This window comes from Clinocottus analis, unplaced genomic scaffold, assembly GCF_023055335.1.
Source record: "Clinocottus analis isolate CAN_PGR_092001 unplaced genomic scaffold, fCliAna1.0.p SCAF_3, whole genome shotgun sequence".
NCBI classification, from domain to species: Eukaryota; Metazoa; Chordata; class Actinopteri; order Perciformes; family Cottidae; genus Clinocottus; species Clinocottus analis.
Window position 1 is genome coordinate 20,432,283 of NW_027176042.1, and position 26,996 is coordinate 20,459,278.

At 42.5% G+C, this 26,996-nt stretch overlaps 1 protein-coding gene across 4 annotated transcripts; it reads left to right on the forward strand.

The window, feature by feature from the left end:
* Nucleotides 1–26,857, forward strand: LOC137796163 (synaptotagmin-2-like). Of its 4 annotated transcripts, none has more exons than XM_068593894.1 (9): nt 1–328; nt 17,741–17,984; nt 18,112–18,269; nt 20,212–20,346; nt 21,290–21,457; nt 22,781–22,948; nt 23,306–23,423; nt 23,728–23,861; nt 24,014–26,857. In XM_068593894.1, exons 2-9 carry the CDS (start codon nt 17,765–17,767, stop codon nt 24,227–24,229), a joined length of 1,317 nt encoding a protein of 438 aa, XP_068449995.1. In that variant the 5' UTR covers nt 1–328; nt 17,741–17,764; the 3' UTR covers nt 24,230–26,857. The 4 variants fall into 4 exon arrangements, with proteins under 4 accessions (XP_068449995.1, XP_068449998.1, XP_068449997.1 ...); XM_068593897.1 differs by having other exon boundaries at nt 20,221–20,346; XM_068593896.1 differs by lacking the exon at nt 1–328 and adding an exon at nt 426–626.
* Nucleotides 26,858–26,996: the final 139 nt, after the last annotated feature.

The window sequence follows — 26,996 nt, forward strand, 5'->3', positions numbered from 1 at the left end:
TACAGCAGTGGAGCTGCACCGGCTCTGATGCTCGTGCTGATTTCAGTGTGTCAGAACAATGTTAATCTGTGTTTCCTCTCCTGCCTGCTTGATCTGAGTACACGTCAGCAGCACATTTCTCCCAACCCCCTTTGAAAAAAAAAAAAGTCTTGTTTGAGGGTGAAACTGGGACCTTCCAGCTCTGGGCTTTTTGAGATGTCTTGGATGAACCAAAGTGCAGATTGTTAAGATTTTTTTTCTTTCTTCCTTTTTTTGTTCTTCCTGCGTCTATCCGACCCCGTTCTCTGCTTCCACTCCTTGTTTAGGAGGCGGCACATCTGTCTTGAAGGTAAGCAGCATTTTGGGTTTCACTGCCTTGTCCGAGACTGCATCATCAGTTACTGGGGCTTTGCTGCAGGTTGTCACAGAGGCACCTAGCCTCATTACACACATCCTGTCTGAGCGCGGAGGAGAAGAAGAAGGAGGAAAAAAAAAGGGAAGAACGGCTCTGCAGAGAGAGAAAGAGATAATAAATGGCTCAGGGGTAATTAGAGCAGACAGTGTGAGCGTTTTGCCCGTCGCCTCTGCTTTTTAATGCACTTGAAATCATCTGAAATCTGCCAGGGTGGAACTTTTACAGCGTGCCGGTGAGTCCTCATGCCTGCACACACTGAAGCATCATGCTGCAGTATAATATTACATATCAAAAACAAAAGTGTGCGAGGGGGAGAGCGTGAGATGGGGGGTTTCAGTTACAACACTTTTAATTGGCTGCTTGTCATCTGGATATGTGGGAAAGTGTTTGATGTTGTCGAGATCGAAAAATAAGATATTTGAATTGATTTTCTTTTCTTCTTTTTTTTCATCCGTATTTTCTCTAGCGGGGCACTTTACAGTATGGCCGTCTCTCCTGTAGATGGATGATGAGAGGCAGCTCACTCTTATACAGTAAAAGCTCCGAGGGAGTGTGTGCAAAGTCAAATCTGCTGAGCCAGCAGGACTGAAAGGCCCACGTAGGAGTCTGCAGAGCTCAATGTGCTCATGTGAATCTCTTATGCTAATGAATTTGTACCAAGTCCATTACAACCTTTTCTTTGAATGAATTTGAGTACAAATAGTCCCTTTGCCCTGGAAAGGTGCTTGAAAGTGAAGCTCTCATTAACATGCCCGTACATTTTTTTTGCGCATTACAGCCTCTGATGGACACTGATTACACTGAAGCATGCCATTATTTTTTAATTTTCTTGTCATTTAGACTTCACAATCTCTCTTATTTGGCCTGGCAGACAACCCCTAATCTAGATACATCGACATATTCCTCTGTTTTTCACATCGATTAAGAAATATTTCATGTCCAACCACATGAGAGAATGGTTGGTGTTGGCAGTGCGGTGGTGTGAACAGATCAGGTGGTGCAGTGGTTTCTCCATTCCCCGGGGGCGTTATGAGTACATGGGACGCTCCAGAGTGTGTAAGCCAAATGAGGACTTCCTCTGGCATCAGCAGCGGTGGATCACGGTGGTGTGTAGCTGCAGTGTGTCCGTGCTGACACACGCACACTGACACACGCAGCTCTCCCCTCGATGGCCTTGCCTTGGTGCATTTAGTGCTGCAATAGATGCTGAACAGGTGCAAAGTGACATTTCTTCAAATAGCAGAGAGTACAGTGACTGTGACCTTGCCATGCGATAAGAAAGCTTCTTCTTATATTAGTGTTTATATATTGTTTCCCCTCTATTACGTTTGTTTTATTAACCGTTAAAGGCAGTCGTGATTAGGTTGCTCATGGGATTAAAAAAGGGTGAGAGAGAGCACGAGCTTAATCGCCAGAGTATGAAGCGGCACGGCAGCACGTTTCTGATTTTTAAACTGTCCTGTAGGTTTTTTTGGACTCCGGCAAACAAAGACAAAATCATTTTTGCATCTAAAGTTGTGTTTTCCTGCTGAATTTGCATCCAGCAGTATCCTGGGAGAGGATTAATGTTATCGCAGAGTTTTGCAGTCTGTGCTGGGCGTCTGGCGATGAAGTCAGCGTTTCGTCTCAGAGATGATGAGATCGCTTTCATAAGAGTCGCTTTCAGTGGAACCTTGTTCACGTCCGTCCGGGTCGGATTGATCACTACAGATGGATACGATTTGACAAATAACTGTACAAATGTAATCACTGTACTATGTATACTTTGCTAATACACTATAATACTATAAATACTATAGTTCAAATTATAATAGGCTATAACCTAAAGCAGTGTTGCGCTGGCTACAAAAACAGTAACTTTAGTTGTGCTAGTAGACTACTTAGCCTTAGCTTGTCAGTGGTTTCAGTGCATTTAAACAACAGGCCTGAAAAGTAAACCTTATATCAATATAAAACACATACTTTTTTCCCCATATGTTGTTATGACCCAAAATAAAATCTGTAAGTGGACTATTTGGTTACTATATAAGTGGTTGATCACTTTAAAAGGTTTTCCCTGTAATACTGACTGAGTTTCCTTGTCAAATATATGCAAGCAAGCACTCTTCTTCTAGCCATGCTAGCGGTGTAGCTAAAGGCCTGCTCAGCCCGCCAATTTCATCCAGACTGAAATACATCGACAACTCCTGTTGGATGGATTGCTACGACATGTTTTACAGACGTTCATGCTTTCTTTGGTGGCCTCTTGACTTTTAGCCGTTGACATTTTTGGCTTTGAGTGAGATGTCTGAACAACAGCGTCCCATGAAATGTGTGAAAGGACATTCAGCCTCCGCTGGAGGCCTGCTCTGTGTTTGGTGGATAACTAGCAGATGTTAGCATGCTAATATTCTCAACGAAGATAGTAAACGTCAGAACTGCGAAACATCCGCATGTCAGCATTGTCATTGTGAGCATGTCGACGTTAGCATGTAGCTCGCCGTGCCGAAGTGAATGTAAAGAGAACTGGATACGGAGCTGGAGGCCTTTCATTCAGATGAAAAGATGTTCAGTGGCGTCTGAAGCTAAAATGGCTCAACGGTTTGACGGCAGATGCATGAAATGACCTGAATCTCCTGCTGATCTTCTGCATCCATGGGGCCGGTAGAGCAACCGCTCTAGCCTTTCCTTTACCCCGCCATGTTGGGAGCTGTTGGGAGACAATTGGAAGTCTAAAAAAGATCTGCTGAGGTAAAAACTCATTTTTCTTAATTGAAGTCTATGGGGAAAGTCTTTTGCCATCACGTGACATACCAGGAAGTTGTAATTACACGGTTTGCGCACTGTTGGCTTCCTCCTCCTACATTGGATACATTATTTTAACGCGAGCTAACCACCTCATATACCTTAATAGTAGGTTTTAGAAGGCACTGACTGGTCCATATGTGCGTGACCGTAAGTGACTTGGTGACAGTGTTATCAGATCAACGTGTGTTGAAAAATCTGAATCTCAGTGACTTGTTTTAGTCCAGGTTGTGGTCAGTTCTTGCAGTTATCCAGGAGGCCTCATTTGAGCTCCTCCCACAGTGCTGCTCCTCCTGAGGAGAGATGTTCATGCCCGCAGGAGGTCTACTGCTTGATGCTTCATGAAATGGGATTCTGTACTGCAGCCTTTAATCCTGTCCTGTCTCAACGCAGCTCCTCTTCCACATGCTTTCATGTGCATCAATGCACCGCACACTGTTGATGTTTCTCATTTATGCTCCAGACACAGTGTTGTGTGTATCATCACTAGCACTACAATGCAGGTATTCATCGTGATACAAGTTCACAAAATGGCATTTGATGACATATTTGTTTTGAGAGACCTTTTGGCAGTATGGCAGACGGTGATGTCAGGGGAGATGTTACAGACTTGTCTCTGTGAAAGGTGTTAAACTGAAGCCTCTTCTGTTTACAGTGTTTTCTATCAGTATGTATATGCCCGTGAATACAACAGAGCTTATTTAATGTTTAACTGCAATCAAACTATGAGTCACACAATCGTCACGCCATCAACAGTTGACCAAGATTTTTTGTTCTTTTTTTTTGTTCGTTTGTGTATCGAAAATGTGGACGCTGAAACCTCCGAGGCTTTCCCCGAGGAAAAGAGGCAGCGGGTCAAATCCACAATACAGACTGGAGTAACATCAAAGGGAGAGGAAGCCACAGCTTTTACTCGATTCAGCAACTATTACAAGGAAATTAATTAGTCGATTAAGTCATTTTTTAGGGAAAAACTACAACCGTCGTGGTTGCAGCTTCGCCAATGTGATGATTGTGAACTGAGTATCGTTGTATTCATTTGAGACTAAGACAAAAGAAGACATTTAAAACATCTTAGAAGCCAAACAGGGTCTTTCTGCGTGGATTTTGTGTGTTCTCCAGTGTCAGCGAGGGTTCCCTCTGGGTTCCCCAGCTTCCGCTCACAGTCCAACGACATACAGTTTAAATTAATTCGTGACTCCTGCCCAATCCTGCCGCCGCGACCCCGAGCCGGAGAAGCAGTTCAAGATAACGGCTGGATGGATGCGGCAGCTTACCTAATGGATGCTTTTCCAAACAACACGTGACTACTGAAGAGGAATTCAGGGTGAAAGAGCAAAGACGGACTAAACCGACCGCACAACCTGCTCACCACTAACCGGCAGACAACGCTACACTATATGATATGTTACCGAAGTGCATTGGTCTGCCATTTCCTTTATTTACTCGCTTCAGTGAAGACTACTGTACAGTATGCACTTGACAGTCAGTTTCAGCTCGACCGCACAGGAAGATCAATAGCTTTCAGCGGATCAATTTCAAGAGCTTCATGGATGAATTAATATATTTAAGTACCAGAAACAGAGCTAAAAGAGAGAGAATATTGGACTTGCATTCATCAGGTGGGCAGAAACTGAACTCCAGATGAATCGTAATATCGCTGCATAGCTGCTGGATGATTTAATACCAAAGAGTACAAGTTAAACATTGAAGATTCCACTTCTCTAGTCTTTTATTTGTTTTGTAATAATGATAGATCACTCTACCTAGTTAGTCCTCTGAGACTTTAGGTTTACTTTCGGAGAACTCTTAGATATAGAAGATGCATCAAGTGGAGTAAAAAGTATAATAGCTTCGCCTGAAAGGCAGTGGTGAAGAAGTAAGGAGTATTTTTATAGTAAATTGCACTCTAAAAGCACAATTATGACAGTAATACAGTGAGTGTGTAGTTTTAATACCCACAATAAGCTAGTAGTGTATGCACTAGACTGTTTGTCACATGTGTAGAGCCATTTCTGTAAGATACAGACTGTAAACATACAAAGTGCCCTAAACTGGTCACTCTAGGTTTGATATATTGATCAGAGAATGACTATTTCTCTGTATGAACTGAATATTTTCCATATCAATACATTGAGTAATTTATTGGTTATAAAAGCAGAACAAAGAGGATATTTGCTCCTTATTCCGAGTCTGCTGAACACAGACTTGTTTTTGAGGATTTGCTGATGAAGGGTTTTCTTAATGATGCCACTTTGTCTTCTCCTCTTCTGGCTCGAAACCCCTGACACATTTTGGAAATTTGCCGGAGCAGAAAATTGAAGATGCCACGATTGACACATCTGGTTCTTGTATTTATGGCTTTGCGTTTAGCCTCAAGACTTTTGGGAACACAACCTTAAAGTTTTTGCTCCCAAATGCATCCACAATACTTTCTGCAGTGACACTTTCCATGCCTCGAATGCATTAGGAGTTTTAATAAGAGACAGACAGGGGAAATAAAATGACTGTTCACTGTTTAATTAGCTAGAGTCTTGAATACAAGCTGACGTGAAATGCTTTTTGAGGCCAGAGAGGGAACGTAGGAAGTCGATGCAGAAGGATCAGATAATTGCACACTGTACTCGTGTCCCTTCTGGCTTCGCTCTACTCTACACGAGTCCGCCATGTTGCCCCAGATATTTGCAGCTGGGCAACACATCCTTCACCTTTTCCTCCGTTCCTGTCTCCTAATGTCTCTCCCTCCCTTCCCTTCCAGCGTACGTCAGCCAGGCCATATTTTAATCACCGGAAAGTACAAAAAACCCAGTGTGTAGGGTTTGTAGATGAAGATTTGCATGGTTGTTTGTTGGTGTCAATCCTAATAATGTGTATAGTTAATCTGTTTTGGGATTATTTGTGTTCATGGTGTGGGAAGAGGATCAGAGGAAAAGAGTTTCCATGACTGAAGTTTAAGATTTGTCCAATCTTAGAGGCCTTAAAGCGATATTTTTGGTGTTTTGAAATGAAGTTGTGTGAGTTACTTATCATATTTGTGCATGTCGGAAAATATACCCCATCTGTTCCTCCTGAATCGGGCCGTGCTGACACATCTATAACTTATACAACTTCAAAACACCAGAACTATCCCTTTAAATTAAATAAAACCTTAGCGCATCAATTTCAGAGAACCAAAGTTTGTGCACTGAATAACTGCAATAAGTTAATTAATTTCCATGCAGTGAACTCTATTACCTAAACTACAATGAAATTAGCTTTTCTTTTATATGTCCACTTTATTTATGATGTTTCTGTGTCAGTTACGTTTTTCATGACCACAGGGAAAGGTTTGTGGGCGTTATAGTTGGTCTCTAAGTTAATGTATTTGAATCAACTCTCAGGGGAAATTTAGTAGAAAGTCTTTACGCAGTTAATTACTTTTGTTAGTAATGACTGTTTTCCGGTTGTTTCCTGATGTCAGTAAACGGTGACGAACTGTAGCATGAAAGTGATCATGACTAACTCCCAATGGAGAAGCCTGCAGACGTTTTGGTTTGGACAGTTTGATTGTTTGAAAGAGATTTGCATTTTCTAAACGAGTTATCTCGAAGAGACACATTTATATTCATGTATTCTTCTTTCCATGTGAACGTTGTTGACCTCCCTCACATAGAGGACAGGTATGGTTGAGCACAAAGGGCAAATGTCTGATCTGGGAGGATGGTTAGCTGTTGTATATCCCCCGATCAACCATGGCTCCTTTGTGGAACATTCAAAATGTGGCCCATTAGCTCACTTCGGTTTCCTCATCTCATTTTACCACTATTCAGCACCTCCACCTCTCACTTACTTCACACATCAATGCCCTGCTTCGATTGCTGACACTGATAATTCCCTCGTTATAGGGGTACATTTAGTCAAAGCGAGCTCATTTTCTTTGAAGCCTTAGAAATATTCGGATTTCAATTTTTTCGATTGGGCGTTGGGGTTTTAAACATCATATATATGAGTTAGAAGGGTCCTGTTTTCATCTATTCACAAGTTTGATCACCAATACAAATGCAAGAAGACGCTCTCGTGCCCTTCATCATTCAAACAGTTGCAAAACAATAAGTCAGACGACTTAGTATAAAGAACGTAATGATTACCTACTTAGCTTGTGTCACTGGCCACCATCCCGCCGTTCAGCTAATTTTCTGTCCCCAGTGCAGCTCTCAAGTGTGAGGGAATCAAGCTAGCTCAACAGCCAGCTGTCCACTAGTTAGCTTCGAAGCTGCAATGATTAAAGGGAAAACAAGCTAGACAAAGTTGTCATCTGGCGATAGCAACGTTCCTACGCCGTGAGAAGAGTGAGTTGATGAAGCATTTAGTTGTTGTATTTTACTCATTCACTCTTCTTTATGCGTTACTCCGCTGCTTATAGTAGTTGTTGCTCGATTCAGTCAGTCTCCTGCAATAGTTGCAAATGGCAGCGGTACTCGTGAAAATGGCCGCCGCTCTGATCACCCTGCTACTCTAATATGAATGGGAATGTCTATTCTACTCCGATTTCATTTCTATGATCCCCAAATGCCCCCCAAATCATCCTTACATGGCCTACGCCTTCGTTAGATAAATGTTAGCTTTGATAATTGTCTTTCTTTGCTTTGGTAAAATACTATTTTTCGACTTAAATCTTTTCATTTACATCCCTATTTGAATGACTTATGGCTTTGCTCACACGATCATGTTGACATTGACCGACCACGGCTCCCCGATACTTCACTTGGGAGACGGACGCTGCGTAGCATCATCATGCCAGTAACTCAGTTAGAGTGAAAAGCTGCTGTCAGAGCACAAGAGCTCTTCTTCGACAGCCGTCCACCCACATGGCATACTGCATAAATATCCCCCCAGTGTTTGCAGACGCACACACACACACACATACACACACACACACACACATAGAGACGGACACAGACACACTGTCACCTTGTTGACCAACTGCTACTTCCAAGACATCCAAACACTAAAAATGATGTACAGAGCCAACTGCGGCCATATGGTGCTTTCTGTTTACTGTTGTTTACGCTGCAGTAATGATGTGCCAGAATACGACTCGTGCCCTCAGTGTGTGTGTAGGTGTGTGTGTGTGTGTGTGTGTGAGAGATACAGAGCGAGAGATACAGGGAGAGAGAGAGAGAAAGATGGTGGCGAGGCAGAAAGTGTGAGAATAATGGAGGGAAAAGATGAAAGCAATGAGGAGAGGAAGAAGCGAGGCATGGCAGGAAATGGAGAGAAGAGTGTGAGCAGCTGACTGTTGGACGAACTGCCTTGGAGCTTCGTGTTTCTCTCTCTTCCACCCCTGCATTGCAGCACTCCCTGCAGGAGCTGAGAGGGTGCAGTCTTTTTCCACTTCCCCTCTGCCGCCTCGGAGGAGTCGGATCATCTCGACCAAAACGGCCCCGGCGCCGCTAGCAGCTGCCCTGTGCGCGCGCTCGCTATCCGGGGGTTTGATGGCGGTATGCGGCGCTGTTATTGACGCCCCAGCGTCAGGCCTGACTCATCCTTTGTGGAGAGGACGCTTAGTTGAGGGAGTTTTACTCATTCACAGATGTGTTGGAGGAATGAGAGAGAAGAACAGGAGGGTCCCTCAACGCACTCGGAGACCGAGTGAACCAATCCCGCTGTACTATCAGTGCTCTGGGTGATAATGCAGCTGCATCGTGACCTTGCATTAAACTCTCCCCCATTCGCAAAACTGCTGAGTCAAGAAGCACGAGAGATTTATAAAACCTGGTCAGGAACATTAGCTGATTATATATCTGATGACGACGTCCAGTAGGATGGCAAATCTGTGACATGACTTTGTTATCACCAACAAGCTCGCTATCTGGCTTTAGTTTGACTTTTAATTATTAATGTCTTCTTGTTTATGTCTATGACGTGATCTCAAGAGGTTATATAACCAATATATGAAGGTTATATCGAAAGAAAAATCCAGAACATAGAACATTTTGAAGGAACAGTGTGTAGCATTTGAAGGGATCTACTGGCATGAATAGAATATGTTATTAATAAGTATGTTTTCTTTAGTTTGTGATTTAATAAGTATGTTTTCTTTAGTTTGTAATTACCTGTGTTTTAGTCACCTCTGACTGAGCCGTTTGAATCTACATATCCATCTTTTGCGTTTGCCCCTCCCCGTAGTTTTTCTACCCTCTTGGCGCGCACGAGAGGTTTCAGTTGGTCGTGATCTGCAACGTCAACACTAGAGGCCGCCACAACGCACCAACTCGACCTTTAAATCGGATAATAACACTTCAGCACTGCAGGAGTTGCAGTTAAGTTTTCACATTATGCAAATTGATGGCAGCGTGCAACATTTTTCTGATTATGGTTTAGTTTTATGACTTTGAGAGGTTTTCAATCTGTCATCCCTTCTGCTTCATAGATATTGAAAAGGCTACATTTAATTGACTGGAATCTCTTTTTTATATCGGTTAAAAAAAAGCCATTTAAGCATTTTTTAAATCACTCATAATGCAGCCTTTCATAATTTCTCTCGAGAGTGGTACTGTTTGGTTTGGTTCTCTGCCATCAACATTATCTCCATCTTTAACTGTACAATGAAGTCTTGGTTTACTGTGTCCTAAATCTACTTTTAGTGAATTCAATTGTAGTTATTGCCAATTTTCCTCCTCTGAAAATGAAGAGTCACAGTGAGTGCTACTTAACAATAAATGCCACGCTATACTTACCAACCGTAGGAACTTTCCATTGAGATAGCACAACGAGTTCATACTCACAATGAGTGTGTACTTTAACTTGCAGGCACAGTTTTAAACCCCCAAGCAGCAAAGCGCTCATTCGGCTCTTCTGTTGCCCGCGCTAACCTTCAAACGAGGGCCCTGTCGCTGGACGGAAAGTTTGAATCGGTGCTTCCACTTCTACCACATGTCGATCCTTATTTGGTTTCTCAGTCGCCCTGTCATTCAACAACATAAAAACAACTATAAATGCAGTAAGAAGTGAATCTGAGAAAACGTATGGTAGTCGAAAGGTGAGAAGATCCAATGATCAACCCCTCCTAATTTAACTTGATAAAGAGTAATTATTGTATTTTTCCACCTGGACACCATTTCCCATGTTTGTGGTGTCCAGACGACTAAAGAGGGACTGCATTTTTTTTGAGGGAGAACGCTGCAGACGGACGGCGCTGCAATGTAATCATATCGGGCAATTCCACACCATCAATGCACGGCCACTAAAAGTGACCGTCTTGTCCACTGACAGGCTTGTTATCATCAGCGTCTGACAGCATTATGGCAAAACTTTCACTCTGTCCAACAATCTGAGCCTGTCAGCGGCAAAAACAAGCAGTTTTAGTGGAAGTATTGAAGATAATGAGTTCCCCCGAGGGATTACGTCCCGTTGAGTGCAACAGTGTTGTCCCATACTGGACCAATTTAAAAGAATAGTTGTCCTCATTTAGACATAAAAACATCTGAAAATGTAACACAATTAGCTTCAGGAAACCACTGCGACCTTGATACCACAGCCCCAATAGTTCTACGTAATACTCCTCTTTTGTCTTCAGACTGTTTTCTGTCATTATACGAAGCTAATAAACGCTCACATCTGTCCGTTCAAAATACGAGGACGTTATTTCGTCTCATTTTAAGATGCAGGCAGACCAGATTTTGAGCTTCACTAACAGGGCCACACGTGTTTACGTCCAGCCGCTGTTTGTATTCATGTTCATTTAACTGCAAGGGAAAATATGACAAGCAGCAGAGATGCGTTTTCCGCTCTGAATGACAGAGTATACTGTCAGTGGAGTGCCATTTCTAGTAAATGTAGATGCTTTAAAGCAGCGCAAGGTCATAGTTTATGTTTACTTTCACAGATGTGACCGTGTGTCACACCCACCTCAGTCTTCCAAATTCACCAATTTCTAATCTGAGTTATGTGGCTCGCGAGGTCACGCAACTTCGGAAGTGAGAAGGTTTCAGAAACCTGGTGAAAGTTAAAGTCTATTTTCACTTCAAACCAAGTGAAATATCCATTGCAGCCGTAACAAAGCAAAAGGCGGTCGCAGCTAAACGTCTGATTTGAAAAGCCTCTTCCGTGTCACTCTGACTTTTGCCAGAAGATGAAAACTTAATTGGGGGGAAAAAACCTGGAAGACAAATAACTCAGGGCATACCTTTTGCAGCATGTGTGTCTCGAAACAGAAAGAAAAAGGATGCCCTGTGATGCAGCACTTTTGTGGGAGATCCCTGCCCCTCTCTGGCAGGACACGCTCATTGCAGCGTAACCCGAAGTGAGAGCCGGCGCCTCACGCCGGCTGCTGACAGCTGCTAGCTGAGCATGAGCACACAGAGAGGTATTTCCCCGAGGAGAGAGAGAGGAGGGAGACGGTGTTTGAGGAGAGAGTCGGGGAAAAAGATGGAATGCTGGAACTAAAGGGGGCTTAAATTTGTGGGACGTCTGTATGTTTTGGTTGTTTTAACACCAGCAATGAGTTGATCCCTCGATGCACGTGTGGCTTTCCTGATCACACATGCCTCGTTTGGCGATGTGATGGTTTGAAATCGACGGCGTGGGCTTCTGCATTCTTTGCTTGTATTGTGACCGGAGACTCTGCTCTGCATTCTGCTCACTTCCGATCATCACCGCCGAGTCTCCTGAGGGATTGGCGAGAGGCAGACAAGTTGACCTAATCCTTCTTGATTCCAGCTGTTCACTCCGAATGGGTTTCCCAGGGAAAGGTCTCTCCAGAGGGGCTGAAATCGCACTTCTGAGACCAATCGCAGGGATCCAATTAATCGTATGAGCTCATCGTGAAACTATTTGAGGCTGATGTAGTATAAAGTCAGCACGCCCCTTTGTCAGCCATCCTGCTCCCTGCCTTGCTTGTTCCCCATCTCTGATCTGTGCAAACTGTGGCTTTATTCAAACACACACACACATGCACAAACACACACACACACACACACACACAGAGAGAGAGAGAGAGAGAGAGAGAGAGAGAGAGACAGAGACAGAGACAGAGAGAAAGAGCGAGAGCTTGTACATATTGATCTTTTACAACTGCCCTCCAATGCTAGATTAAAGAGTGGCATGCTGCAATCAGCTGTGTGAGCAGCATCGCAAATGAGGTTGGAGAGAGAGAGAGAGAGAGAGAGAGAGAGAGAGAGAGAGAGGGGAGAAAGGGAGAGAGAAAAGCTGTGTGCATACGTACATTGAGAGAGAGAGACAGTGGGATGGGAGGGTGGAAAATGGGGGAGACGGTGTGCATTGGAAGAGGAGGAGGAGGAGGAGGAGGAGGAGGGGGGAAGAAGAGGAGGAGGAGGAGGGGGGGTGTAGTGCTGCAGTGGAGAGAAGTGAGAGGAGACTGCAGTCTCTGCTTATGGGAGAGATCAGACTATGTTACCACCGCTCTAGAGGGACTGTAGCTCGCTGTAGTCGTCGATATTGGATGGGCCGCCTCGCGAAGGGGAATACCACATCTGACTGGTGAGTTTTGGGATCTTTTTTTTTTTTTTAATTAAGGGGCATCTTTGTGACGTGAATACAATGGAAACGCACAACTAGAAGATGAGCTGTGTCGGGAGATCTTCTCTGCATTGTTAAACTATCAGTGAGTCATGATAAACTATTGGTACCGCACGCTGCGCCTGTGTTCTCTGTGTATGAAGATAGTCTTATGATTGAGGATGTGTCAGAGCCTCTTTTTATATACGCATGTGTGTGTATGTGTGTGTGTGTGTGTGGCTGAGTGATGCTGGCCAGGGGTGAGCTGCAGAAATCAAAGGCAGATAAGGACTGAGTGCTGATGGCACAGAGGTAAACACAAGACTCAAACTAAAGGGGGGGGGGCTACGGATGTGTTTTGAGTGTATTTTGCGTGAAGACAATATCCTTATTCCTGGTTAATTAAGTGCAACTTCTGAAAGTTAGATTGAGTTCTTTTGAATCAGGAACAACTGCGCACATGTTTTGTTCGAGGTGATGAGAGGCGATGATTTCTTGGACAGACACTGAGTGACAGTTTTTTCGGAGGGACTCTTGCTTCAGAGCCGTCGGCGCTCACATGACGCCCGTGAGTGACTTGGCTCTGGCCTCGAGCCAGTTGGCTATTTGATTGGCTGGTCAGCTCGGCTATAGGCAGGTTGTGGGCAATTCTGGATGGCTGACAGACACTATCAGGATTGCTTAGCAACAATAATCTGCCGGCCCGGAGCACGCAGGCCTCTAGTCTGTGTGAACGGCTCAGATTTGACCACAAATCCCACCTCGTGAGGACTCCAGGCTGAAATACACATGTGGGCATGCAATAGTTATTGATCTGTGGCCTGCGAGGCGGCGGCGGTGAGGCTGATTGTGTTTGACATTAGCAGGTTCACTTTCATGTTGTGATACAGGAATCCTCACATGCACTGTGAGCACATGTAGATGTCTCCACAGCAGAAGACTCACTGTGTATCACACAAAGTAGTGTGTGTGTGTGTGTGTGTGTGCATGTGTGCGTGTGCTTGTGTGCGTGAGTGTGTAATACCCTGCACTTAGTTGTCGTCCCTGCTCATTTCTTTTGAACTGAGAAGAAATATTTTCTTCTAGTGCTTCTATTGTGGATTGAACAAACATCCTTTGAATAGCAATGCATTTGAATTGCGATGGCACACACACACACACACACACACACGCACACTCCCACATACACCCACGTACACACACAATTTGTTTTATGTATTTTCATTTGATGTCTCCACACTGTGGTTGCTTATCCGCCGTGTCAGTGATATTAAGGGACTAAGTAATTCAAAAGAAAGAGAATGGATCACACAACGCTCTCGGTGTGTGCTCCAAAATGCATTATTTTTTTCACCCTGAAGACAAACAAACAAAGAGATGGTTATAGCTGCAGAACAAGTAAACGGTTGTGAAGTTACCAATTATTTGTGAGTATTATGTGGAGCTGGTGGGGGGCATGAAAGCATAAAGGCAGCGTGGGAATCACAGTCCACTCGGTCACACCAGCAGCTCCCAGAAATGTATCACACTGCAGTCAAATCACTCTCGCTGATGGAATCCACACCACCAAACTGTTTTTGTTCCTTATTAATGATCCACTAAAGGAATATCTAACATAATTTAATGTAATATGTATTACTCTCTGCTTAAAGTCATCTATTAAATGACCAGAAAAGAAGGATTTCTTTTTTTTCCTGCACCAAATTATAATTCTAAGTGAATTGAGTCGTTTTTCAGCAGCATATGTTTTTCGTTTCTGTGCAAAAAAAGTAAACAAGAACAACACAAAAATAAATGCATAAATATGGATGGACATTCATTGAACCAGAGGATGAACACCTTCATAAATGCTAATATCTTTCTGGTCACTTTGCATCGAGAAAACGGAGGATAACATAATATAACGCTCACTTGAGGCTCAGAGGTAAATTGATTTTGTCAGCTGTTTTCCGATGGATTGAATTTCCAGAGGATAGAGAAGGTGAATCATTGTAAAGAGGCACTTGTTATTCTCTTAATGTGGGGAAACCAATTTGAGTGGCAGCCTCATTTTTCAGTTCAGTGTATTCCTTCTTAGAGCTTCAATTATTAATCTGTGACAAACTGATTTCTAGCCCATAAAATATCAGACAAATCATGACAATTGTACCAAAAATAATGTCATCAAATGTCATATTTGATCCGACTATGAACTTGAAGATATTTGATTTAAGATTATAAAACAAAGACAAAGAATACAAGTGTGTTTATTATTTCAGCTGTTTCTTGAATTTGATTTAATAAGTATTCAAATATTGACTTCTTTTTTTAAATTTTGTAACATGTTAAACAGTTAAATCAACTTCAAATGACTATTTGCCATCAATGTTTCTTTCACAGACTGGTTGTCATTTACGATCACGGAAAGGTAAATACTGTCCATCCAAGGATTTAGTCGAAGGCAGGACACAGAACTAAAACTCAAACAGACAGAAAACAATTATAAATCCATGTAACATGTGCGAAGAACATGTTAATTCATTGAACGATCGTTATTTATTTCAACAACATTATGCTGAATCAAAAAGCCCAACATTTCAACATGTGTGTTTGCCAGAGAACAACCTTGCGGATCAGGACATGTTGACTTCACACTGAAGAGACACAACTTCAGGCTTTCATGCTGCTGCTGGTATTCGCTAAGTTAAAATGACATGATCGATTCCACTCTCATGTCTGTATGGTAAATGTGACACGACTGGCTGGGAGCCAGTTAGCTTAGCTTAGCATAAAGACTGGAAACAGCGAGCCTGGCACTGTACAAAGGTGTTCACCTCGACCTCTACTGTACAATTTACCAATTAATAATGTATATGTGGCTTTACTGGCAACTGAATTCCGCCTATTTTTGGGCAAAGCGCTCCCCGCTGTTTCAAGTCTTGCCGTGTATAGATTTTCTCTATTATTCTTTTAACAACTGATCTCTCAATCTGAAGAGCCAAATCCATAGTGGCATATCTGTACATACCTTCTGTTCTTCTTTAGTAGATCTCTGTGATAAAAGTGGAGATATAATCACCTCGGTTTCTGCTCATGCTTCACACCGGCAGTAAAGTCTCGCATCGTCAGCATAATGCGTGTGAGTAGTCTCAACTTTCATGGCTTTTATGTCTTATGAGATTCATCAGTTGAGGGTTTGTGCTCATTAATGTAATTGTTTCTGTTTAATCTTTCATAGACAACGGACATTGTTGATTAGTACTCCCAGACTGCCTGTTTCTACATCCCTCCGTCTTTCACAAGGCTGAGCAGCTTCCAGCTACTGATCTCATCATCTCTCAAACAACTGGGATCATCATTATCCATTATTCATCATTATCCATTATTAACTTATTAAAAAATAAACAATATAAGCCACAAACATGACATTTTTTTTAAGTTTAGACTGCAGCGAAACAGAAACCTAAATGCTTTCTTATCCGAGAGTTGAATATGAAGATCAAAATCACTTGAGCTGGAGTGCGATTAGCGTAGTTTTGTCTAAAAAGTAAGTGGTCCTTTGTGTCAAACTATGGAGCTTCACGCAGCCCTCTAGTCAGTTTTGTAGGCGCAGCACTGCCTTTAGTAGCTGAAGTGATTATGACCAGAGGAGAGGAGAAAGTGGTGTATTATAGACAGCGGCAATGTCCGTGAGGTAAGAATGTCCAAGTGGATAGACGAGGCAAACGAACACAGGACTTTCACTCAGGAGTCTGCGGTTTGTGTCCTGTGTGGCACCAAAGTTAACTTTCGTAAGATACTTGACTGATACGTCCCTAAAGTCTTGTAACAAAAAGCAAGATCTTTTATCTTTTCCTCAACCTAACCAAGAAGTTTTGTTTGAATTCACAACGGTGTTAAAGTGTCTGGGACTACGCTGCACGTTAAAAACAATGGAGCTAACGGCATACACGTGTGCTAAACCAAGAGTTTTTACACGACGAGTTGGGAGTGAAAACGTGTTGGAGAAACGAGTTAGCGTGGCTAACAACACCTTTTGTGGTGTGTCAGAGCATAAGATGAACAAATGTTCACCTGATAGCATCCGTCTACATTTCTATAGTTTGTTCTGAGTCGCCGATGTGTCAACCGTCAGATATTAGCTGTTAGCTGACACTAGCTAACTGGCAACTAACACAAAAGCCTCTTGTGTGTGGGAGTTTACACCTGTGTGTTTGTGTTCAGCTCAGACACTGACTCCAGTGCATTCTGTAATTTTCATGAAGGCTTTCATGAGGGAAAAATCCTTTAATCCCTGCGCGTACGAAGTCGATTCACAAAGCTCTGGGCTGACCTGTGGTTTGTGCTCGAGTCAAAACATTTTCCGCTGGGACGGCTGCGTCTTCACCTCAGTTGGCCTTGTCAAATCGCCCCTCCTCACATCTTTGTATGCATTCCTGCCGCTTTCCGTCTGAACGCACCTGGAGGCTCACAAGCAACAAAGTTGCCAGGCAACCAAGGCTATAACCAAGAGACGCCGCACGGACGGATGAACTGCAGCTCATCAAGAAATAGCTGCAGCACGTAGCTAGTGAGATGCTGGGGGAACTTTATTCTTTTCACTTCGATGAAAGTCAGCATGATAGCCGTTTCCCTATTTGCAATTTGTATGCTAAGCTAACCGCATCGCTTTTTAGTGCCATGCTTAATGCAACTACAGGAATAGTGTCACACTTTGCAGCTGACTTGGTAAGAAAGACAGTAAACTAATTATTTATTTGAATAAATGTCCAAACTCTTTTTGTTGTTGTTGTCTTATCAAGAAATTAGCAAATATTTTTAGCGATACACTTATGTTTTTCTCTATGATACACATCAGTCTTGTCTTTTCCCAGTGTAGCACTCAGCCAGAATGAACTGTGAAGGGCTAAAGACATATCAATGTGTCTAACAAGGCCTAATCTCTAACATTTAAGCCTTGAGGAGAACATATATCTTTAAGAACGATTGATTTCACTTTTCTTCCATATTTCACGAGTGAGGTCATGACACTACATTTTTCTTCTTCTTCTTATCTTCCCTCTCGGTCTGATCTGTGTTCCTCAGGGACGCTGCACTTAGTCTTTGATAATGAAGTTCAACTTGTTCAGAAGGCCACAGGCCGTGGCGGCCGCCGAGCCCACCGGTGCCACCACCGCCACCGGTGCCACCACCACCATGGCTCCCACCCAGGCTTTCGTCTCCACCTCGATGCCGGACACCTCCGGCTCCAACAACACAGAGATCAACAAGAACGACATGTTCGAGGAGATCAAGAGCAAATTCTTGAATGAAATTGATAAAATCCCATGTAAGTAATGCTGCTTAGCGCTGGGATTCAAAATGCCCTTTTAGTCAACAAAAAGATAGAACTTCCTTTATGACAAACACACAAACCTACAAGTCAATGTCAATCATCTTGTCTTTGAAACCGACAGTACCGCCCTGGGCTCTGATCGCCATTGCTGTGGTGGCCGCGTTGCTCATCCTCACCTGCTGCTTCTGCATCATCAAAAAGTGCTGCTGCAAGAAGAAGAAGAACAAGAAAGGGAAGAAGGGCAAGGACGGCTTCAACATGAAGAACATGCAGGGCGAGGTATGAAGCCTTGTGCTTCCTCCGTGCTGAAACAGTCAGGGTAACGGGCTGTTCTGGGGGATGTCTTCTTTTCTACATCTCATTTATCATTCAAGTTTCTATTGTTCTTTCCATGATATATTGCTGCATTTTTATTCATTTGAATATGTCTCTGGCTAACCAAATTTGATCTTTTACCAGCAGCTGTTGTAGCCCAAGCTGTAGAGGACACAAGGAGAGCTCTCTTCCCCTCCATTTATTTGATGTTGTCGTTGTGGTCGTCCAATGTGTGACGTTCTCCATTGTGGCTGCGTGGTGAAAAATGACACACTTAGTCACCGGGGGGAGGAGGTCGGGCAAAGAATAATGAGCACCGTCATGAAGTGTAAAGTGTATTTTCTGAATGGTAAAAAAAAAAAAAGCCGCATTTTTTTAATTAAAGATTGTGGATAGAGGCCTAAACACCTGCAGATATACTGAGAGATTTCGGCAACAAAGTACAGTAAATCAGAGGATAAATAATACTAAAAACATTGATTTATTCAAAAGCTAATCAACTAATATCACCACAGATTGCCCTGAACTCCAGTGACAGGTAATTAAAGCGAGTGTCATTTCTCATCATATGTGGTGGTGGTGTTGACTGCCTCTCTTCTTGTAGTGTGTTTGGTGTCTTGTGAGTTGAATCTCTTCCTCTCTCTGCTCTCCTTCTTCCCCCCCCTCCCCTTCCCGCTGTGTGTCTGTCTTGTGTGTGCCTCGTGTTTCTTGACTGTGGTGGACTCCCGCTCTACGGTAGGTGGATAGCTCCCGTTGACGCTCTCCGGCCCCCGGGCGGAGGGGGTTTCATGGAATGAAAGTCGTAGCTTCCTTTGCAACTCTTTTTTTTTTTTTTGTGGATTTTTTTATGAATACGTGTTTGTTATGGCAGCTTGAGAATGTAACAATGGAAAGCTATGATCTGCTCCATAAACCCCAGAGAGGAGAGTCTAACCATCTAATGCATTGTTCCTGGGACAATGTAACTGTTACTCACACCAATATGGAAAGTATTGGACTAAGAGATGATATGCAAGACACTTTTAACACTGTGACCGATGCATGTGATATAAAGGGCATGGTTGGTTGTTTGGGAGACATGGAGACGGTGATGATAAAACTGCATGAAGATACAAATTACTCGCAAATCCTTTTTATTATATTGCCCAAGGAGGAGGAAAGATGTGGAGACACGTGATGGCCTGAAGAAAAAACAAGTGAAAGACTTTTAAGAGTCAAGGCTTCCTTGGCAATAAGCTTTTATTTAACTACAATAATAACACTGCAGAGACTATACATTATTAAAAAAAAAAAAAAAAACCTTTATTATAATAATAGTGAGCTGGTGGATTTGATTTCGAAATATCCAAGTTGTGTAGGGTTTAATGTGGTTATTTAAAAGCCAGCTCCTTGCACTGAATAGTATGTCTTATTGTCCTTTTGTTTTATTATGCATTGCATTTGCTATTGTGAGCAAGTTCCTTCAGGTTTTTTAATATAAAGCTTTGGAGAACTCAAAGCACTTTGTCAAAACGCTAACATCTGACTTCATTGGAACACTTTTAGCCTTCTTAGTGAACTAGCATGCAAAGCCTCCACTGACGCTGGCTGTCACTGTACTGCACAAGCATGTTGAAGGAATTGATCCCCTAAAACATTTAGAGGACAAGGTGTGCTGAGTAAATATATATGTTTATACATATAAACATGGATTTGTGGGTTTCCCACCTTGTAAATAATAAACCCCTAGGTATTATCATCAGGTGCTGCAGGTAAACAGTAACCACAACATGTATCTCCCATGTCAAAACTTTCTGGAGCTCCAGTGTCTGTGGCATGCTGGCTGTCGTAGGGAGCCCTGTGGGTCAGACCACCGACCCCCCCCCCCCCCAGACCTGTAACGCCCCGCTGCGTCTCGTCACCACAGATACACCAGGACGACGAGGACGACGACGAGGGCGAGACCGGACTGACGGAGGAGGAGAAAGAGGAAGAGGAGAAAGAAGAAGAGAAGCTGGGGAAGCTGCAGTATTCTATAGAGTATGACTTTGAGAATGCAAAGGTCTGTGCTTGTCCCTGGTGAAATTATTACACATATTGGCTTCATAAGAAATGCAAGTCTCAATCAGATAAGATTGAGAGAGGGCTTTATAGGGAATATTTTTCATATCTATCAACATGAAAGTTTAAAGAAGTCGTACACAGATCAGTGTTCTTGCTGAGGGAAACAAGAAAGCTATTTCTCTGTGTGTGTAGTTTAGTTTATTACATTTATTCATATCAGGGGCCGTGTACAAAAATGCATTAATCTCCAAAAATGTTTTATTATCACAATACAACACAGAACTAAACCCTTCATGTCCACTGCAATCGTGCCAAATTGATGCCTGCAAGTTGAATATAAAGTTACACCGAGCAGCTGGATGGCTTAGTTTAGCATGAAGACGGGATGCAAAAAAAAAAACTTGATTGTAATAAATAGCGTCGCAATATTTTTCACTTCCAGGAAGGGAACACATTTGTCAAAGATTCTGTCACTTTATCATCATTACTGTGACGCTCTGGACCGCATATGGACACACCGGCCGTATTTGATGTGAATTAATGAGTCTCTGAGGGCTGAATTAAAGAAGAAATTCCTTCAATTAAGTCAAGATAAAACAGGATGAGAATAATAGGTGCAGTTTGAATGTGTATGTTTCATTTGTCCCTGTGATAGTATAGTGTACATAGTATCGTGTTTAGCTCACATGTATAGTCTCAGATCTTATGGTAGAGGAAAATGTGTCAGTTGTGTGACATTCAAGAAGATTTTTTCCAGTCGGGAAAGAAGTTTGTGGAGATTGATTGCGAGGCTTGAGTTGTCAGATGATGTTTTATAACCAATCTCTGCCGCAGTGACCCTGACACAAATGAAAAAAAACCCACAAACATTGAAGTTTTTTTTTTTGGGGGGCCTCATAAAATTCTGTTTCCCGTCCCTGACATCCTCTACCTGCACACAGCTCACAGTTGGCATCCTTCAAGCTGCGGACCTGATATCCATGGACTCAGGTGGAACCTCCGATCCTTACGTCAAAGTCCAGCTCCTACCCGAGAAGAAGAAGAAGTTCGACACCAAGGTCCACAAGAAAACGCTGAACCCCGTCTTCAATGAGACATTTGTATTCAAGGTAATGCTTATGAGTAAAACAAAATAGGTCTGTTGCTTTGAGAATCTGTTGCAGATCAGGTGTGCATCCTCCTTTCGAGTCGGCACTGCTTTCGATGCCGAGGAGAGAGAATCAGCGATAAACATGGCTGATAGTGAGCAAGTTTGTGTTTTTGTACAGAAAAAGAGCTTCATAAATAATCTTCCTGACCCTCCAGTCTCCTATCGTGTGTTTCAGCATGTCTGTCTGTGTGTGTGTGTGTGTTCACACTGGTCTGTGCAACCTTCAGTGGATGCTGCTCTTTCCTGTCCTGGCTAATAAAGCCCGCAGAGACTTTACAAGTGCCTCTGGGTCTCACTGGACGCTCTGCCCGCCTGCAAATTTGCAGTAGCGAAAAAAAACAACAACTAAAAACATCCCATTTTGCTGAACAACTGACTTTCCTACCCCGGACACAGCTCACAGACACATTTAGTGTTTCACTGGGAAGGTTTGTTTCAGGGACTTCTTCCTCTCTGAACCTGATTAGACGGATTACGGTCATCAGAGGATGGAAACGTGTGTGATTGTCCTCATCTTCATCGAAGAAAAGTCCATTAGCTGGAGCCTCTTTTCTGATATCTTTCTTACATATTGAGATGATGTCACGGAAATGAATTCATGTGATGTTATTTGGATGATTGGTCCATAAATGCAGGGAGTCTTCTCTCTGATCATTTGGATTTAATTTGCACTTTTAGTTTGTTCATTTGATGTTAAGCTTCTCCGGTCAACATGGCTCACCTGTTGGTCAGTTGCATTTGGAGGAAACTGGATCACGTGATTCATTCTCAAAATCCCTCTTGAACTCAGGCCCCTCGGGTCATTTTTAGTCGATTTTCTCGTTTTGACATATTTTGTTTAATTTGCCTTTTAAGGCTCTTTCATATAAGATACATACCCGTGTTTTACATGATGAATCGCAGCACAATCTCAGCTATCTATATAATGAGGCACCATTGTCATAAGGCAAAAGCGTAAAGACAAAACATGAGTCTAAAGCTGAAAAATTGAATCTCAATTTTTGAAAATTCTTCATATCTCTTATTAAAACATAACTTTTCTCATGTGGTTGGACTGTTTTGGTGATGGAAATTGGTTTGAGAGTGAACTTTCTGAAACTAATTTCTTCGACTCTATCTTTCTACTCCCTTTCTTCAATTGTATCCTGTTTTTAAAGTCACTAATGTCTCTGTATACTATATATATATATACTCTGTATATTATATCTACTGTATAATCCCTCATGGGAAAACCATGATCTATTAAAGTACAAATCAATAAAGCTTTGTGTTCGTCCATCAGGTGCCCTACGAGGAGCTCGGTGGGAAGACTCTGATGATGTCTGTCTATGACTACGACCGATTTTCCAAACATGACGTCATCGGAGATGTGAAGATTGCCATGAACACCATCGACCTCGGGCGGCCGATCGAGGAGTGGCGGGATCTGGAGAGCGCCGATCAAGAGGAGGTGCTGTTAACAATACACTTTGGAAATGTCGCTTATAAAGAAGACTGTGATGATTAATAGATTTACAGCTGTTCCAATCAGGTTTCATCTTGTCTTAATACCATAACGTGACCTTGTAATTATGATACTGATATATGTGACTTATTGTCATACAAATATGGACCCTTCCAAGCAAAAATCATGAATCTCATTCAAAAGCCCTAATTTCAAGCGCAGCTGTTCCATTAAGCAAGCATTTTGTCAGCGTTCCCACCATTTTATCTCCATCCATCATCATGTTCTTACACAAGCAGTTTGCTGTTGTCGGCTGTTGAGCTTGTGTCCTTTCTGTCTCTTCTCTCCGTGCCGCCTGATCAGCCTGAGAAACTCGGAGACATCTGCATCTCGCTCCGTTACGTCCCGACCGCCGGGAAACTCACCGTCTGCATCCTGGAGGCAAAGAACCTGAAGAAGATGGACGCCTGTGGATTATCTGGTATGACGAATCACAATTGATAGACAGAGGAGAAACAGGTTAGACTGTTTTTAGACTGATTTGTGTTTGTTTATGACCGTAGTTAGCCTCCTAGCATCATAGTTTAAAGCTGATGGCCACCGACCAATCCTTGCTATTTGACGAGATGCTAGCAGCACTAGCTCTACACGCGTGTTATACAGTCCTGCTAAGAGAATTTCCAAAAATCTCGGGAAGAAATATATACCGCAGGAACAACAGGAACTATTAAATCACAATCACTTGATGTTTTTGCTATTGCTGATCATATTGATGCCCTTTGCAGATCCTTATGTGAAGATCCAGCTGCTGCAGGGGGGCAAGCGTCTGAAGAAAAAGAAGACGACGGTGAAGAAGAACACCCTCAACCCTTACTACAACGAATCCTTCAGTTTTGAAATCCCTCTGGAACAGATGCAGGTACGGTGCAAGTCAAACCACAATATGCTCCTTGAGGAGAAAGTCAAAACAAGTAGAGCAAAGTGTTGTTTCTCCACCATGAAAGTAATTGACAAGCGTACTTTAATGACTTGCTCTGAGACGTGACACGTTCTCTCTTGTTCCCTCCGTAGAAAATCTTAGTGGCGGTCACAGTGTTTGATTACGACAAGATCGGTAAGAACGACGCCATCGGAAAGATCTTCGTGGGCAGTAAGGCGAATGGCCTGGGTCTGAAGCACTGGTCCGACATGCTGACCAATCCGCGCCGCCCCATCGCCCAGTGGCATCCGTTGCAGCCAGAGGAGGATATAGATGGTCAGCTGGCATCCTTGAACGCAAAGAAGTAACGTGCTCCACCGACCAGCTACCGCACTAAACTCAGAAATCCAACCCCCACACCCCCTCCCCCCGCCCCCTACTTTGCATGAAACCCATGACTTAACACGTGACTACTCGCCATGAAACCCGCTCAGCAAAAAAGAGACATCTTAGAATATCCGCTCATTCACGGTTAAGTCGGAAAAACAAAACTCTTTTTAAGCTTCACATCTCACACATTGGTGTCCGCTGGGGAAGAGTGGCGTTGAGGTATTGAGTGACTGGTTCGTGAATGCTCGACTGTCGGTCTTTCTTTCGTTCGAAGAAACTTAGCAACTGATTCTTAGGGTGCTGACACTGAAGGGAAGTCTTGGTAAAGACAACGCTGGAAATAAAGCTTTAGTTTATAGGGCATGCTTTCCTTACCTCCCCCGCTGCTCTGCATACACCACGCCCAGTATTGTATCTTGCTAATAAGTGTGCTATAACTTGCAATAGAAAGTACTGTAGTATTGGGTTATTTCCTGCATAGAGTCTGTTTAAGTCTATAAATGCAAAAAAATATTCAATTGAGAATGAATGAGGTCAAAGTCACAGACTGCAACGCTCCATGTTGCGATATATTTTCAAGATAAATCTGCATAAACGATTGTCTTCGTTTAATCAGCTCAGTACAACACGGTTTTGGAGTAGTGGATTTTTAAGTTGCTCGTTTAGTGTTGCCATGAAGGCACATCTATGCATTTAGGTTCAACACACACGTCTGTGTCCTCACACAGATCTAATGTAGGACAGGAATACAAGGGTGCCTTTCCTGACGTGACACTTTGAGAAACACAGTAAGCTTCATTTTCTTTTCTTTTTTGATGAGAAACTTTTGAAAGTCATTCAAAAGTCGTCAGGGACACTGTGAATGTGCCATCTGGAATCTGTCTTGAGCTGTGTTGACCACTTGGATGTAAAACCTTACTTATCTGTGGACAAAGGGAAGGCTTGTCGATGATGTTCAAACCTATCATGACTTCTTTTAGATTCTGCTCTTGCTTCCTTAAAACAGTGCCATCGAACCGATTTATTTTGTTTTGATACCCACTTAACGGACTAGACGTGTCTTTCTTTTGACGAATGTTGTGGATTAGAAAACATACTGCAGTACACTTCAAATACTTTCAAAGTTTCTTGGTTGAAACAACAGGAGGATTTCTGTCAAAGACGAGATGTTTTTATAGAGAACTGAAATTTGAAATATGAGATGTAGCTGCACTTTTTAGGAGGGCGAGAATTCAACGTACAAAACAGCCGGTTTGTATAAACCTCAACGGGGCGAGTGTTCCATCAAAACATATAATACAATAAACATATCTCGGACCATTTTTTGCTTGAACCAAATAGAGCTGCAGAATCTAGCATGTATCATGCCTCGCAGTATTTCATGTTGTTTCGATCGCTCGCTCGCTCATCGGCCACAAGCTTTGTAAACCTGGAGCCAAAGTGCTGCGTCATGACGCGGTTACAACTTCATCACAAACATACTGTGTTGGACGGATGTGCAGAGGCACGGAGGCCAGAAAATAAGATCGTGTGGATTTAAATCCTATCAGCAACTCAACACCTTACATCAACTGTTTGTACCACTGAATTTATACCATTGGCATGTCTTAACTTGTAAGAACATATTTCAATGCCCCGCCTGGAAATTTCAAAGACTAATTGATTTGGTTGTGTTCAATTCACAGAATCAATTCACGTTAAACTGAAACCAAATGGCTGAATTTCAGTTGCTCGTCTTTGACCTTAAAATTCAAGTCAAGCTCATTCAGACGCCTTAAAATCTTGAATGTTTTGACTAACAAGGATAACCTAAAGCCTGAGGGGAATTATGATTTGATAAAAAAAAAGGACAAAAAGGAATAAATCCCCATGTTGGCAAAAAGGAGTGAAATAATAAAGACCTAAAAATCTAAATGAGGATTATAAAATGACAATCCAGCATCTGTCCAAGTAGAAAAACTGAGAACTAAGAACAAGAAGAATATATTTTAACGGTATATACAGTTATTAATACTGTTCATACCATTTCAAAAGAACTCTTGAATTCGATGGAGGGGAACTTGGTTACATTTTGTCAGTAAGATAATCGACAAAAGACAAGCTCGGACTTTTAAAAGAACTAGTTTTTGTAAATTTGGACAAAAAAGGGTATTCGTAACCATGTGAATTCAAAGATGATTTTCAAAGTGAAAAATGTAAATTCTCTAACCTCAGTGGTATATATAATATATACATGTCAATGCTAAGTATTATTAGTCATTACGTTTTAGAATTGGGTGTTCAGTTGAGTATAAAACTCAAATGATTACAGCCTTTCTTGCTTCGACAGGAGGCCATATATAGTTTCCAGAAGTAAAAAAAATAAAATATGAATTCTGCAGCTGGGTGAACGGCAGCACACCGACTGGTCCATGCACAGTACTATTCCTCCCTATTGTTGACATTATGCATCGCGCAGATTTGTTAATAGGCTACAGCATGTACTCACAAGATGATGTAAATAGTAGCATGTTTTAAAGAGGAACCATAATTATAATGTGTATGTGTGTTTGTGTTCTGTGTCACTTTTGATAATAAAATGGAGTTAAAAAAAAAAGAAAAAAAAAGAGTATGCACTGACTGCAAAGAGTATGTATTTTTGCTGAATGGGACTGAAAGTGTGACTGAATAATAATCCATGTGAGGGTTCACAGGTCCCTGGACCGCCCGGGACAGAAGCAGGGTGGCTTTGTGTATCCGCTTCGT